We start from the raw sequence: 14,622 nt of genomic DNA, 5'->3' as shown, positions 1-14,622 counted from the left end.
CACCAGCTGGACCTACTTAGGAAAGAGCATTGCTACTTATCTTAAGTTGGTACTATTGTTACACCCCTTCAGGAATATTTTGGGAGACTAGAGAGAGAAAACAGAGCAGAAACAGTTTTGTTTCTTGAGAGGCTTATCAGCCATGACTAGGAGGACATTATTTAAATCCTTAACTTCATAATAATGAACTTGTATTAACTTCATAATACAAAGATACAAGAAAAGTTTAATAGCTTTTAAGAATGGATGAACTTCACCATAAGAAAACGAGAGAAAAGGTGACTTACTAGCAAATTTGTTTTTAGATGTTTTCTTCCTCTTCCACATCCTGTAAAGTAAACCTAGCTCTTCCTGACTGATCTCTACCTCCTTGAAATCCCAGAAGCAAACTACAGCCTGAGTCAGAATACAAAAGGAATAAGGCCGCCCTTTTTACAAGTAATCATTTATATAAGTGTCAGGTAAGCCAGGCAGTAAGATGGAGGCTGAATCACAGAAAATCAAATCAGGAATCTTTAGAACAGGGCAACTAAGAAGGAAACCATATAAAATAATCACCAGTGAAAGGTGAATCCTTCATAGGCTGTTTGTCTCAAGTCACAAACAACACACTGAAGACAAATATTTTTCAACAGATAAAATGTTAAAATCTTCCACACAAGATATGCCTCCTACTAATTATAATGCAATACATTTGGAATGCAAAATATGTAGAAGCCTACAAGTCATCAACAGAAGGCTCTATCCTTGAAAAATGTGGCATAACAGGAAACAAAAAAAATATGGTGTCATTTGGCCATATGGGTTATATATGAAGAGAAGAAGAAGACAGCTATCCCTCACAATAACCAATACCAAGGTTCTATTGATTTTTAATGCTTTATTGAAATTAAAAGGAAACAACAAACAAAAGTTTTATCCATAAAAAAAGAAAATGGTAATATTTGTTACATCATATCACAGTAAGTTCTTCTTGCATTTCTAACGACTTCCCATCACCCCATCTTGCATCTACCACTTAATCTATTTAGCGCAGTTTGTTTTCATTTTCTTTTGTTAATTTTCATCAGTAATATATTCTCTTATTATAATTATCCATCATACAACAGAAGTCATTCGAGGCCTGCCACTGGCGTCATATTATTACAATAGTCCTTAAGATATTTTTTGTACATGTCCCATTTTCTAATAAATATTTGATCGATGTGACCTCTCAGTTTCTCTGTCATTTTTGCCAACTCGGTGTATTCTAGCAGTTTACTCTGCCACTCCAGTTTAGTCGGAATTTTCTCTCCTTTCCAATTCATAGTGATTAAGTTCATATTGATAGGACCCCCTAAGGCTTTCCAGTTCTGTAGGCCAAACACACTCAGTTTAATCAGCTTTTTCATGTTACACAGCTTTTTAGACATAGGACACTGCCTTATACCAAGTCAGAGCCTTTGCAAACCACTTCAGTCTTGACAGTCTTGCCTATGCAGCACACTCTCCAGGCTTTCAAATGGAAGTCATTTCCCAGCCCTACCTGGAGATGCCAAGGACTGAATCTAGGACCTTCAGAATTCAAAACAGATCCTCCACCACTGAGACAAATTATGACCCCAACCCTTAAGTAGTATTGTAACTCTGAAGTCTTTCCCAATTTGAAAGGTCCTTCTTGAAACACGGCACTCAAAAGCTAACTCAGACCTTCAAGCATTGCACAGAATTGTATCAACCCATAATAGCACATGCCAACTCATGTGGGGTTGTTATTAACTACAACCCCACATATGTCCGGTCAATTACTAGCTATTTAATCATCATGTTCCATCTTATATACATGGTTCCTCTACACACCATCTTATATACATGGTTCCTCTACATCCCTGTTCCATGCCATTATATTACTAAATAGTAAGCCCGAACTAAATGGTGCAACTCAGCAGTCTGATGTTAAGAGGAATCACTGTGGTCAATTACGGTGCCAGCCATGAGATGGCACTTGGGGAACAATGCCTTATAAAAAAAGTCAGAGTGGCATTTCACTTGAGTTAATAGATCTTAGTCTCATGGACCATCATAAATATATATATGAAAATTCCTTCAGTAGCACCTTAAAGACCAACTAAGTTTTTATTTTGGTATGAGCTTTCGTGTGCATGCACACTTTTTCAGATACACTTGAAACAGAAGTGTATCTGAAGAAGTGTGCATGCACATGAAAGCTCATACCAAAATAAAAACTTAGTTGGTCTTTAAGGTGCTACTGAAGGAATTTTTTTATTTTGCTTTGACTCAGACCAACACGGCTATCTACCTGTAACTAAATATATATATGGTAACTGATCAGTTTATATCAGAGTTCCCAAAGCACAACTAGGGTTTAGCTAAGATTCTGCAGTTGGTACACCGAAAGACATGAACAGAATTGTGTATAAAAGCAAAGGAGAGGTGTCAAATAAATGAATTCAACATAACAAATAAATAAAAGCTTACATATCTCTCATGGTTGCCTCATACAACAAACAAACCAGGAACTAGAGACTCTTGACCTGAGATGTTTAATGAATCAACAATAAAAGATTAACTCATCTCCTCAGTAATAGCTCCAACCTGTTAGAAACCAGGTAGAAACTAATCTCCACCTAGAAACTCAAGCACAAGTTATGTTCCATATGCAACTGGGTGCCTCCCTGCTTGCATTTATACACAATGCCATTCCCTTATAGACAATATTAAGAAGAGCTGACACAACATAAAACTGAGCCTCATGAAAAGTGAAATCGCGTATATTTGAAACACCATTGAAAAAGCCCGCAAACACCTCATTCTGCCCTCTTTTGAGACATTTTTGGGTCACTTCCGAGTTTGGCGCAATGTGTGTTAGTGCGGTTGTGCACATATTAGATGCACCTAAAATGGCTGCTACCTATAACAGAGAAGCAAAACTGTGGAAAGGTTGCATGAAGTGCTGTTTTCAGAGTCAAGGAGAAGGTCTGTTAGGGGAAAATGCAAAAAGCTAGTACAGCACTGTGAGAACTATAGTGTTCTCCTAAAAAGCATTATTATGGGAGTCTTTTAGGTTGTGACAGAGACAGTATCAGAAAAAGGTAGCCCACTCTTTAGCCAAAAAGACTTCCAGAACAGTATTTTTAAAAAAGACATGAAAAGTCCTTGCCAGTATAAAGAAGGGAAATGAATTGAGAAGTAAAGAAAGAAATAGGTACACAGGTATAAATTCTTAGTTACAAGTTCTGTCAATGACCAGATGGGGTGGAAAAATTCATGGAAAATATGCGACAAAGGCTGCTGGTCTCTTAGGTTCACCTATGGAGTAGCCCTGCATGCCCTCCTCTATGACGATATCCTGATGCTATGGCTGCTGCCAGGTGACAGCGAATGAAGAGAAGGATCTGGCTTCTGAGCAGACCTGGTGATGACCCTGCATGCCTTCTGTTCCTTTGTGATGGCTTTGTGCAGAAATGATCCTCCGAATTATTTGATTTGTGCAACCTGGCCCTACAAAATTTGACCCACCTCTCATATATACCCACATCTGCTCCTGTTCATCAAAATCAACCATTGTTGTTGTTTAGTCGTTTAGTCGTGTCCGACTCTTCGTGACCCCATGGACCATTTGATTTGTGCAACCTGGCCCTACAAAATTTGACCCACCTCTCATATATACCCACATCTGCTCCTGTTCATCAAAATCAACCATAGAGACTGTTTATTATTTAATGTATAAATTAGATTTGATGTCTGTTATTATTTCATGTACTGTATTGCAAACTGCACAGAATGCTCTATTGTGGAGCACTATGCGATTTTAGAATTGCCGTATTTTTCGGATCATAACACACACTTTTCCCCCTCCTAAAATGGAAGGGGGAAGTCGCTGCGTGTTATGGAGCGAATGCGAGAGCCAAAGGCAGAGCCCCACAGCAGCGGGAAACCGGCTCTCGGGCTGCTTCCATGACAGCGAGTGAGGTGAGAGGAGAGATGGAAGGGAGCTGCTTCTGCCCCTCCTCCCAGCTTCCATCCTTCCTTCCATCCTTCCTCCCCCCCCTCTCTCACCCCTGCCATCCGTCCTTCCATCCTTCTCCCTCTGTGAGGGACAGAAGCTACAGACAGCCTCCTCCCATCTTAAGCACAAGCTCTTCTCCCAGCGCCAGTGGGAGTGGGGAGGGGGATGTCTCCAGCGGGGAATTAGGAAGTAGAGGGCATGGCTCAGGCAGAGTAGCAGAGCCACTGCTCCACTTAGGAAAGGAAAGGGGAAGCAGGGGAAGCGCGGCAAGAAGACCGCTCCCGCCGGTTCCGGAATTGCGCAAAAAGCGACGGGGGCGGAGATTCAGTATTCCCAGACTACTTTGCTGGAAAAAGACGCGCGAATCTCCATTCGCAGGTTCTGACCTAGACTGACAACATGTACATAGTACTGACTCTACACTGTAAATAGTGTGCACTTAATAAAAGCATGAAAAGGCAACGCTGTGAGGAGTCGTTACTCTAGAGTAGCCGCTACCGCACCTGTGACACCCTCTTCCTTTCTCTTTCTCTCTCTCCCTTTCTTTCTTTCCTTCCTTCCTCCCTTCTCTCTCTCTCTTCCCTCCCTCCCCTTCCCTTTCTCCCCCCCTCTCCCTCTCTTTCTCTCTCTCTCACACCCCTTCCTTCCCTCATTCCTTTCCTCTCTCTCTCTCACCCCTCCCTCCCCTTCCCTTTCTCCCCCCTCTCACCCCTCCCTCCCTCTCTCTCACCCCTTCCTTCCCTCATTCCTTCCCTCTCTCTCTCTCTCTCTCCCCTCCCTCCCTCTCTCTCTTTCTCTCTCACCCCTTCCTTCATTCCTTCCCTCCTTCCTTCCCTCTCTCCTCCCCCCTCTCTCTTTCACCCCTTCCTTGTCTCTCTCTCTCTCACACACACACACACACACCTCTTCCTTCCCTCCCTCCCTCTTCCAACTTGAATAAAATATTGGGGGGGGGGCAGGTAAGCCCCACCTCACATACCTTATCAGCCTCCCTCCGCCTCCGCCACATTCAGTGAGAAGCGGGGGGCAGCGGAGGGATGCTGCTCGTTCTTCCCCGCCAACCCCCGCTGCCTTCTTCGCTCCCCCTCCAGCACAACCCCTCCCAGCCTTTTAGAGGAGGAAAACCAGGGGGGAAATTTCGTGTTTTTCTCCTCAAAAAAACTAGGTGCGTGTTATGGTCTGAAAAATATGGCACTCCTTTCTCTCCAGACCTCATAACTGGCTTTAACTTCTCATGGTGGGACAGGGATTTATTTATTTAACTTTCAAGGAGATGAACTAATAAAGTATTTGATGCAGCTGGTGGCTAAATGCGGATGCTACCAATCAATCTCAACTTTACCAGAAACCTACTAAGTGACATTAGGTAAAGTGGTCCCTCAGATCCCCACTTCCAATCTGTAATTTGATGATTTAATAATTTTTATTAAATATTTTCTTGGTTTACAAAAATACGTGCATTGTCTCTTTTGACATAATACTGACCTACCTTGTAACAGTTAGTGTTAAGTATTACAAGATAAAACCAAATAGAAACACTATATAACATTTTATAGAACTACAACCTATCCTTAAAACTTGAACTTTAATCTAGTGTTCTGTGAAAAGAATTATTGTTAGTGTTCGTAACAATTAAAATCCACTGCCTCTAGAAATCTAACACCTAATGCAACCTACCACACTCCCAAGAGTGTAAAATAAGGTTATATGTCTTCCGTAGGTTCTTGAAACAGAGCAAAGTCGGTTGCTCACTTATTTTAGGAGATGAATGCAAAAAGAAGGGATACAATTAACAGAGCCACCTGCTGGCAATAGGTGCGGTGGAATTTGTTGATGTCTGGGCCAGAATTAAGTTGAAATGGAAGCAAATTTACTGAAAGTCAGAGACAATTCCTTGATGCTTCTTTTATGGCTGCAATCTACACTCTTTACTGGAGTAAGACTCATTAACCTCAACAGTACCTACTTCTGAGTAGATATCCCTAGGACTCTGGTGTAACAAACATGCCCAAAAGCCATTTATTAGCAATCTTTTGGCTTGTAGTAAGTTGACTTTGTATTCATCCAAAATAACCAAAACATTTGACATAAAATGGAGTGTAACCACATCAGGAGCAGGCAATCTCCCATCCACCAAAGTGGATCTTTCCAAACAATATGTGGACTGGTATGGTTATGTCCCCCTCTGAATTCCCTGAAGTATCATTACTTATGTAGACAAGTTCAGTAAGAGTTGCTTTTTTACATATATACTTTTATTTACAGAAATAGTCTCACAAAGAAATAGTCAATGAAATATGGGTCTTGGGGGGGGGGAGGAGACCAGAGGGAAGAACAAGACCACGGGTCCCCAAACTAAGGCCCGGGGGCCGGATGTGGCCCAAATCACCTTCTAAATCTGGCCCACGGACGGTCCATGAATCAGCATGTTTTTACATGAGTAGAATGTGTTCTTTAATTTAAAATGCCTCTCTGGGTTATTTGTGGGGCATAGCAAATCATTCATTATTTTTTTTAAAATATAGTCCGGCCCCCTACAAGGTCTGAGGGACAGTAGACCAGCCCCCTGCTGAAAAAGTTTGCTGACCCCTGAACAAGACAGACCCTGACAGCCATTATGTTTGGCAGGTGACAACAACCAACCACTGCTTCATGGTTTAAAGTCTATATTCTATAGAGGACAAAAATATCTGCAACTAGGAGTTTCCCAAAAACACAAGCAATATATTTCCAATTTTTAAAAAAATCTATTTGCCTTTTTTCTAGTAGTAAACATGTATATTATGCAAGTTTGCTCATAGGTGTAGCCAGGATTTACTGGGGGGGCAGGCTTTATGGGGGGGGGGCAGAACTGAGATATATGTGATGCAATTGGTCAGTTAAAACAGTTTTGGAAACCCCAGCTCCCTGTTTTTCCAGTTGTGTCTTCTCCTTCTAAAACAATACTCTTATCTAATACCTTCTTATCTTCCTTTTATGAGTCAACAGCCTCATCAGCTATGAGATTGCCATTACAACTCAGTTTTCCATTTTGGTAGAAAGGAAAAGTGAGGAAAATAGCCAAATTGAAAATATTTTATTAGAATGGTTGAATACATTTCTGTTTATTTCTGTAAATGATAAATGGGGCCTGCAACTCCAACTCCCATCAGCCCTGACTACTGGAAATGCTGGACGGGGCTGGTGATGTCTGATAACAGCTTGAGAGACACAGTTTCCCAAACCTGTGGGAATGTCTACCCTCACCAGAATTCACATTTCAGGGTTCCAACCTACAATGTTCTTCCTCATGAACTGTAAGCTGTAAGAATCTCAACCAATACTCTTACCCCTTCATTTTTAACTTTTCCTCTCCGGCTGACTATTGATTCCATTGTGGAAACAACTTGTTTTTTTTCCTGGGGAGAATTCATTTTTGGAGTGAGGGTGGGGGAGGGGATTGAAATATTGTATAAGCAACACTTATTTTGTAAAACCTAAACTTATTTTACTGCTTTAACCATTAAAACATGCATTTTAACTTACAATAACTTAAGACACAATATTAGGCTATGTAGCATATTCATGAAATGCACAGAGCAATCCTCTGCACATTTACTAAGCTTGGTTATTTAACTAAGCGTGGGTATTTAAGATAAAGCCACAAAAGTACAGAGATCTATTATTCAAAACAGAAGGGATTCCTTCTCAAACTTTCCAAATGTTTAATATATTAAAGTATAATTTCCTTCAAAAAATCAGAAATGTACCATTCTCCACTCACCTGTGACGGCATCATAGAATTCTTCTTCACTATTCATTGTAATTTTTCTTCTGCACCAGCAGGTTACTTTCCTCTAATGCATGTTGCTCTTGATGAGAGATAACTTTTATATGAAAAATAAAATCCGTTGAGATAATCTGTTTGGAAAGGGGAGAAATATAGTGTTTCAATTTCAGTTTACATAGGATAATTCAGTGGACCAAGCCCACCATTCTCGACAAGTGAATATTAAGCACCCAAAGGCCTATGTTTGGATGCAACAGCATACAGCAAAAGGGGAAATATATATAAAAAATTAATAAACATGTCCAGTAGCACCTTAGAGACCAACTAAGTTTGTACTTGGTATAAACTTTCATGTGCATGCACACTTCTTCAGATACGAAAGAAGTGCATGCACACAAAAGCTTATACCAAGAACAAACATTCAAAAACGGACTGAAGGATGTGGAGCTCAAAGCTACGCTCCCTCCCTCGACGCCATCTTATTTATTCAAATGGACCAAGAACAAACTTAGTTGGTCTCTAAGGTGCTACTGGACTATATATATCGACTGCGTCAGACCAACACAGCTACCTACCTGAAGCAAAAGGGGAGGGGGAGAAAAACCTGCTTCCCTTTTTAAAAAACATGTGGTACACTGTAGTGATTCTTTTCATGTACAATGCCTTCAATATATTATTTAAAATATTTATAATCCTCATTCCATATTCAAAGCAGCTTATAATAAAATAATCATAACATTCCCTCAAGACAATTATTTCTATCTACCATGAATGCTGAGGCTCTTTACACCAATATCCCCACATAGATGGGCTATTATAACTCATCAGGTAGACTTTCAGAGCTGCTCTAATGGTGCTACCCTTCCAGCTTGAGCTCTGAAAGCCATACCTCTTAAGCAAACATAAGAGCAGAAATTTATCAGAAGAGCATTTGAGATCCTCCCCCAAATAGCATACCTGATGATAATTTGCTTATTAAGTTCCCTAGAAAAGCTACATAAATAATTTGCAAATTAAGCTGAACATGTAGCTGCTAATTCAGGTCACAATGGGGTACGTAACCCATGTCTTTGGTCTGATATGCTCATTTTCAGGGTGGTATGTCCCACTACAATAGATGCCAGTTTAGGAATGACAGTAGCACCATCTTGCATGTTTACTCTCTAAGTTAGGATTTATATAGCCATGTCCCCTCCACACATAAAGCCAACTTTTGCATTCATATAGACTGCACAGTCTATATAAAACACCTGAAAGGATCCAACATAAATTCATGACTCGGTCTACCAGGAAAGCACTCCTGACTTACAGTGGTACCTCGACTTACGAAGACGATCTGTTCCGCGGCACTCTTCATAAGTCGAGGGTTTTGGATGTCAAAGTGCCCGTTCTGCGCATGCATGAAGCATGATTTTGTGCTTCTGCGCATGTGCGGACTGTGCGTGCCGCCTCTATGCAGGCGCAGAATGCGCGCGCGGCGAAAAGACTTCCAGGGTTATTGACTTTGTAAGTTGAAACCTTCGGAAGTCGAAGCATTTGTATGCCGAGGTACCACTGTATCTATTTTTGAAGGAAGCAATGGCTCAATAAACCTGATAGCAAGCATTAATATCTGCAACTGCCTTTCAGTTTCTGATGAGATTAAATTTCTTTTCTGAACAAAACAAATGAAAAATGGGAAGAGATACAGCAAAACAAAACATTTAACCACCCAAAAGACATCCTGGTCAAAGATCTCAACAGAACCTGGGGGGGGGGGGAATCAGCCACCACCTCCACACATGAAGACACAATCAGTTTTCTTGTTTATAAACTGTTTTAGCAAAACTAGTAGAGCTTATGTAGTAGCCTTTTCTGTCCCACTTGACTAATCCCTGAAGTTTCATGTGTAATGAAACAGGTTGTCCAAGATGTTATAAATACCAAGATGCCCTGGAACACTGAGCAATGCCATTTGAAAATAAGACCTCTCAATCTGGCTTCTACAAGGCAATGAAATATTCAAATATAAATTTGTTGAGAGCTTATGGATCAGAGACCTTACTTAATAAACAATAGCAGTGGCGTAGTAATAGGGGGGCGGGCCGCCCTGGGCAGCAGGCTGGGCGGGACTGACCACCTCCAACGGCCGCCGCTGCGCAACGCGGCCGCCGCCATGGAGGAGAAGCCCCAACGCAAGCGAGACTGCCTCACTCCGCGGCTTGCTTGTGGAGTTTGCCGCGGGGCCGCGGCACATGCCTCCTGTTTGCCGCCCCGGGCAGCCAGGCGGCTAGCTACGCCACTGAACAATAGTACTTCACCAAATACTACCTGCTAAGACATCTTAGGGAATGTTAGCAAACACCATGGGAGACGCCAGGGCTCTGTGCCCTCCCAGCTGACCTGCTGGGTGTCTCACCCTCCGGTGCAGCTTCAGATAACGACCTAGACTTCAAAAGCCTAGGCACACTGTTGCAGAGTCTACACAGTCAGAAACGATGAGAGAGACAGTGGGGGCATTATTTACAAGCGTTTAATAAGCATAACTCAGGAGAGATCATGATCAGCGCAGAAGGCAAAAGCGAACGAAATACACAATGGAAGTGCACAGACATGTGACATACAACAGCTACATGCCTGTACGCTAAGGTGGAACTGAATTCCCAACAGGGAATACACATTATGGGATGTATCCAATGCTAGTCCTACACAGAGTAGACTCATTGAAATTAATCAACAGGACAAATTTAGGTCAATTTCAATGGGTCTACTTTGAATAGGACTTAGGAAACAACGTGATGCTCCATGTGGGAATAAGATGAAAAGGTCTGTGCAAAAAATGCCAAAGACAGTCCGAAGGGGTGTAAGACCATCCTGAAAGTTAGTACAAAGAAACAAAAAGATGGGCCTTAAAGTGACAAGCCAAACACTAGCCATCTGAACACCAAGCACAGAGTAAAGACAATCCAAGTTTCCCTTCTGTGGGTTAATTGTCTTTAGTAACTGATGTCACACGGATTTAAGTGGGTCTACTTTAAACATGACCAAGTCTGGATCCTACCCGTATTGTCCAACAACCTTTCCTTTACCTAATGTCTCAGAGTGAAGTAAAAATCACTTCAGGGTGGCTAGTTCAACGTTGACATTCTAGTAGATCTGAGTGACTGTGTGGGCTAGTAGACTATCTGTACTTGTGCCATGCTTGACATTTGTTCTTATGTGAATATATGTAAACACCTAGTACTTGAGTTAAGGGTTCATTCCCCAGTGGTCTGTATAAAATAATACTCTGTCATGAGTCTATGGAGGTGTCATGGAGGGGATGGTCAGAACCTGAGAAGGAATGTTAAGGGCTCAGGAAATTGGAGCTGGATGACCCCAGGGAGCAGTTTGGGATAGGGGAGTTGAGATCAGGATCTCAAGAAGCATCAGAGTCCAAGGTAGGGATCAGCAGTTTGGGAAAAGGAGAACTGGATTCTGGGGAGGACCAATCAGGTTGGTACCATGTTTCTCATATTTTAAGTCATCCCTACAAAATAAGCCATGGCAGGATTTTCCTGAGTTGAAGAAATATAAGACATACCCCAAAAATAAGCCGTAGTGGTGGGAGCAGGTCTGGATGGCGCCATGGAAGAGGAAGATGCCTGTCAGCGCCCGGAACCGGCTGCTGCTGCCCCTCCAAAATGTCCAGCAGCATGCACCGCGCCAAGCGCTGACCCGGCGGCGGGACTGGCAAGAGCCGCAGCGCGCGCTGCTCCGAGCCCCGACCCGGCGGCGAGACCCGGCAAGAGCCTCAGCGCGCGCCGCGTGGAGCCCCGACCCGGAGGGACCCAGCAGCGTGCCCTGCTGAAGCGCCGACAACGCGCGCAGCAGCAGCCAGTTCCGGGCGCCGAGCCGCGACAGGAAGAGGAGGGACGCAGCGGGACGCAGCTACAACGACAAAAAACACCCGGCCGAGCCTTCATTGGCCGCCGCGGCTGCCACTCGCTGGTCCCTCCTCTTCCTGTCGCACGCGCTGCAGGTCCCGCCGGTCCCGCCGCTGGGTTGGCGCTTGGCGCTGGCGCTGCTCCAAGCCCCAACCCGGCGGCGGGACACAGCAAGAGCCTCAGCGCGCGCTGCTCTGAGCCGGGATCCGGCAAGAGCCTCAGCGCGCGCCGCGTGAAGCCCCGACCCGGCGGGACCCAGCAGCGTGCCCTGCTGAATCGCCGACAACGCGCCCAGCAGCGCAGCAGCAGCCAGTTCCGGGCGCCGGACAGGGGAGGTACCATACTGTAATTTTTTTAAAAAAAATAATAAGACACCCCCCGAAAATAAGCCATAGGCTTATTTTCTTGAGGAAAAAAAGATTATAAGACATGACTTATAATATGAGAAACACGGTAGTGAAAGTTTCCACACTTACAATGTCAGACTCTCCTAGTGAGACTGTTGAGGAGCCACCTCCAGTGTTTCCTCCTGCCTATATGGAGCCTTTCTGTTCCAGAGAGGCAAATGAGAGTAAGTCATATTACTGACTGGACAAGATAATGAGAGCTCCAGCACTTGCAGGTTCAACTCACTGGAAGAAGTGCCTGCTTGCTTGCCCAGTCTCAAGGTCCTGGCTGCTTGCTACACAAACAGCTGTGCCAAAAGCTGTGCCTGACCCACCTTTCAAAAAGAAGAGACAGTGAGCATGTCATTTGTTAGATAGATGTCTTAACTTCTGCACAGCCATTTATCTGTATCTCTTGTGTACCTGCTGTACCTTGTAGCCTATGCCTTGCCAATGAACTGATCTGATTTTGGACATTAAAGACTTTGGCAGAAACCGAATTGGGAGTTAGAGTTAACTGTCTAGCAGTGAAGGTCAAGGCACACCTTATGATTTCTATCTTCCAAATTCTTGCTCTATAAGCTTACGCATAAGCCTTGTAGTTATAACTTCTCTTCACACCTTTAAAGTAAATACCAGCCACATATTTATCCAAGTGCTTGCACTACCCAAAGAGTGGCATTTATGTTAGTGTGAAAAATGCATTACTGCCACACCATTCTTCTGCTGAACACTGAGCATGAAAACATGACCACAATGAGACAAAACATATTATCCAGCAGTCCACTAATTTTGGCTTAGAATCCAGCCAACATTTTTGTTCCTCAGTGACCCTGCTGCTCCTCCATGTTATTCAGTACACAGAAAACACACAAAAATGAAGCAGCAAACTTTCCACTTCATCCCCACCAAAACCCTCAAAATCAGAAGCAGTAGATGCCTGTTCCACTGTTTCTGATCTTCCTAACTACCTGGTATGAACTAACTGTCTCATCTCACACTCAACATTAGAAGGTAAAACAGTAGAAAAGACTTACACGGCTTCTAATTTTCTCCAAAGAACAGAAAACAAGAGATGAAACCCTGCCCTTTCACAGTTTTAGGTTTTTTAAAAAAAGGTATCCCACAGAACAGCCCATTCAGCCTCTTGTGCACATTCCTGAGAAACTTGGGAAAGGGAGGGCTAGTTCCTCCCACCTCACTCAAAGTGAGACCAACACCCCCCTTTTCAGAGTCATCTTCACATGCACACAATTATCTAAATTGTCTGGTTTACTACAGTTTGTTTTAATAACATCTCTCACTTTAGTCTTTAAGGCACTAAATTTATGGCTGGTATTGACAACCATCTTTGTGGGCCTCTGATTTTAAGCATTATACAAAAAATACAAAATAGAAGTTGGACCTGTAACAAATGTTGCAGTGTACCCTCACCCCCTAGCAGAAGTGCTGTTCAAAGTTCCAGCCAGTCAGCCATGCCCTCATCCAGGATACCATATTAACTATATATATAAATATGTAAAAATCTTGAAATTGTCGGCCGCAATCTTCTCCGTAACCGCTTGACCGATCGTCCTGAAATTTTGACACAACGATCCAGGCCACTCCCCAAGGGTTGTTGGTGACAAAAAAACCTCAAATCACACACCTGGGCAGGCGTAGACCTGGTTTTCCACCAAGTCAAACAGCGCCCTCACGTGGAATTCCTCCCACAGTACACCCCCTCCCTTCCTGCGAAATCTAAGCCACACCCACAAATCAAATGACATCATCAACCAAGCAACTGAAACCACCAAGTCGGCCATTATCAGCCCCCTAGGCCCTGCCAGGCTGCTAGGCCTCCACTAGGCCCGGGGGGGGGGGGTAGATAACCCACAGCAACACACTTGGGGGCACGGCAAGGGGTTTTTACTTTACAATTTAGCACCACTACCCCCCCCCCAAAAAAATCCACCACCAAATAACCACAAGACAAAAATAAATACCATCCTTCAAAACGTCATGAGTGATACGCCAGTCATGGAGGGGGGGGGAGCAAACAGAATAGATCATGGATCGGGACACGTGGGGGCAGTCACAGGGATTAGCCACAACGAGCCACACCCACAAACCCCGCCTCCACCACGAGATCCTGTAAAACAGGAGGCCTTGGCTCCATTTTACAGACTAGGCCTCAGCTCTACAGCCCTGGGTGGGAGGTGGGGGGGAGGAGAAGTCCAAATAGGTCATGGGCTGACATAGGGTGGGGGGAGCAACTGTCCAACAGCCACCAAAACAGCCATTCCACCCCAAGCCCTAAGCCTCTCCCGGCGGCTGCATTAATAAACGCCTGGCAGCATTACGCAGGCGTTCATCATTTCTCCTAACACACACTTGGGGGCACAGCAAGGTGTTTTCGCTTTATAATTTAGTGGGCATTGTGTCACATGCGAGACTCCAACAGCCATTTTAAGTAAGGGCAGTCGTGCCCCTTTTAACCTAGGCTTTACCATGTTTCTCCGAAAATAAGACACTGTCTTATATTTATTTTTCTATATTTAAAAAACCACATTG

General features: G+C 43.6%; 1 protein-coding gene across 14 annotated transcripts in view; it reads right to left on the bottom strand.

The window, feature by feature from the left end:
• The window catches only part of OSBPL2 (oxysterol binding protein like 2), a 65,241-nt gene that overhangs the window by 29,053 nt on the left and 21,566 nt on the right, over positions 1–14,622 (bottom strand). For 13 of the 14 annotated variants that reach the window (XM_088674710.1, XM_035121837.3, XM_035121840.3 and 10 more), the window contains one exon: positions 7,773–7,909. In XM_088674710.1, the coding sequence (XP_088530836.1) occupies positions 7,773–7,787 (15 nt within the window). In that variant the 5' untranslated portion in view covers positions 7,788–7,909. Of the gene's footprint in view, positions 1–287; positions 620–7,772; positions 7,910–14,622 lie in introns of those variants that run through there. The other variant, XM_088674715.1, reaches the window with a different exon arrangement.

This window comes from Zootoca vivipara, chromosome 7, assembly GCF_965207765.1.
Source record: "Zootoca vivipara chromosome 7, rZooViv2.hap1.1, whole genome shotgun sequence".
Taxonomy (NCBI): Eukaryota; Metazoa; Chordata; class Lepidosauria; order Squamata; family Lacertidae; genus Zootoca; species Zootoca vivipara.
The sequence above is the reverse complement of the archived record's forward strand: the minus strand, read 5'-3'. Positions and strand labels throughout refer to the sequence as shown.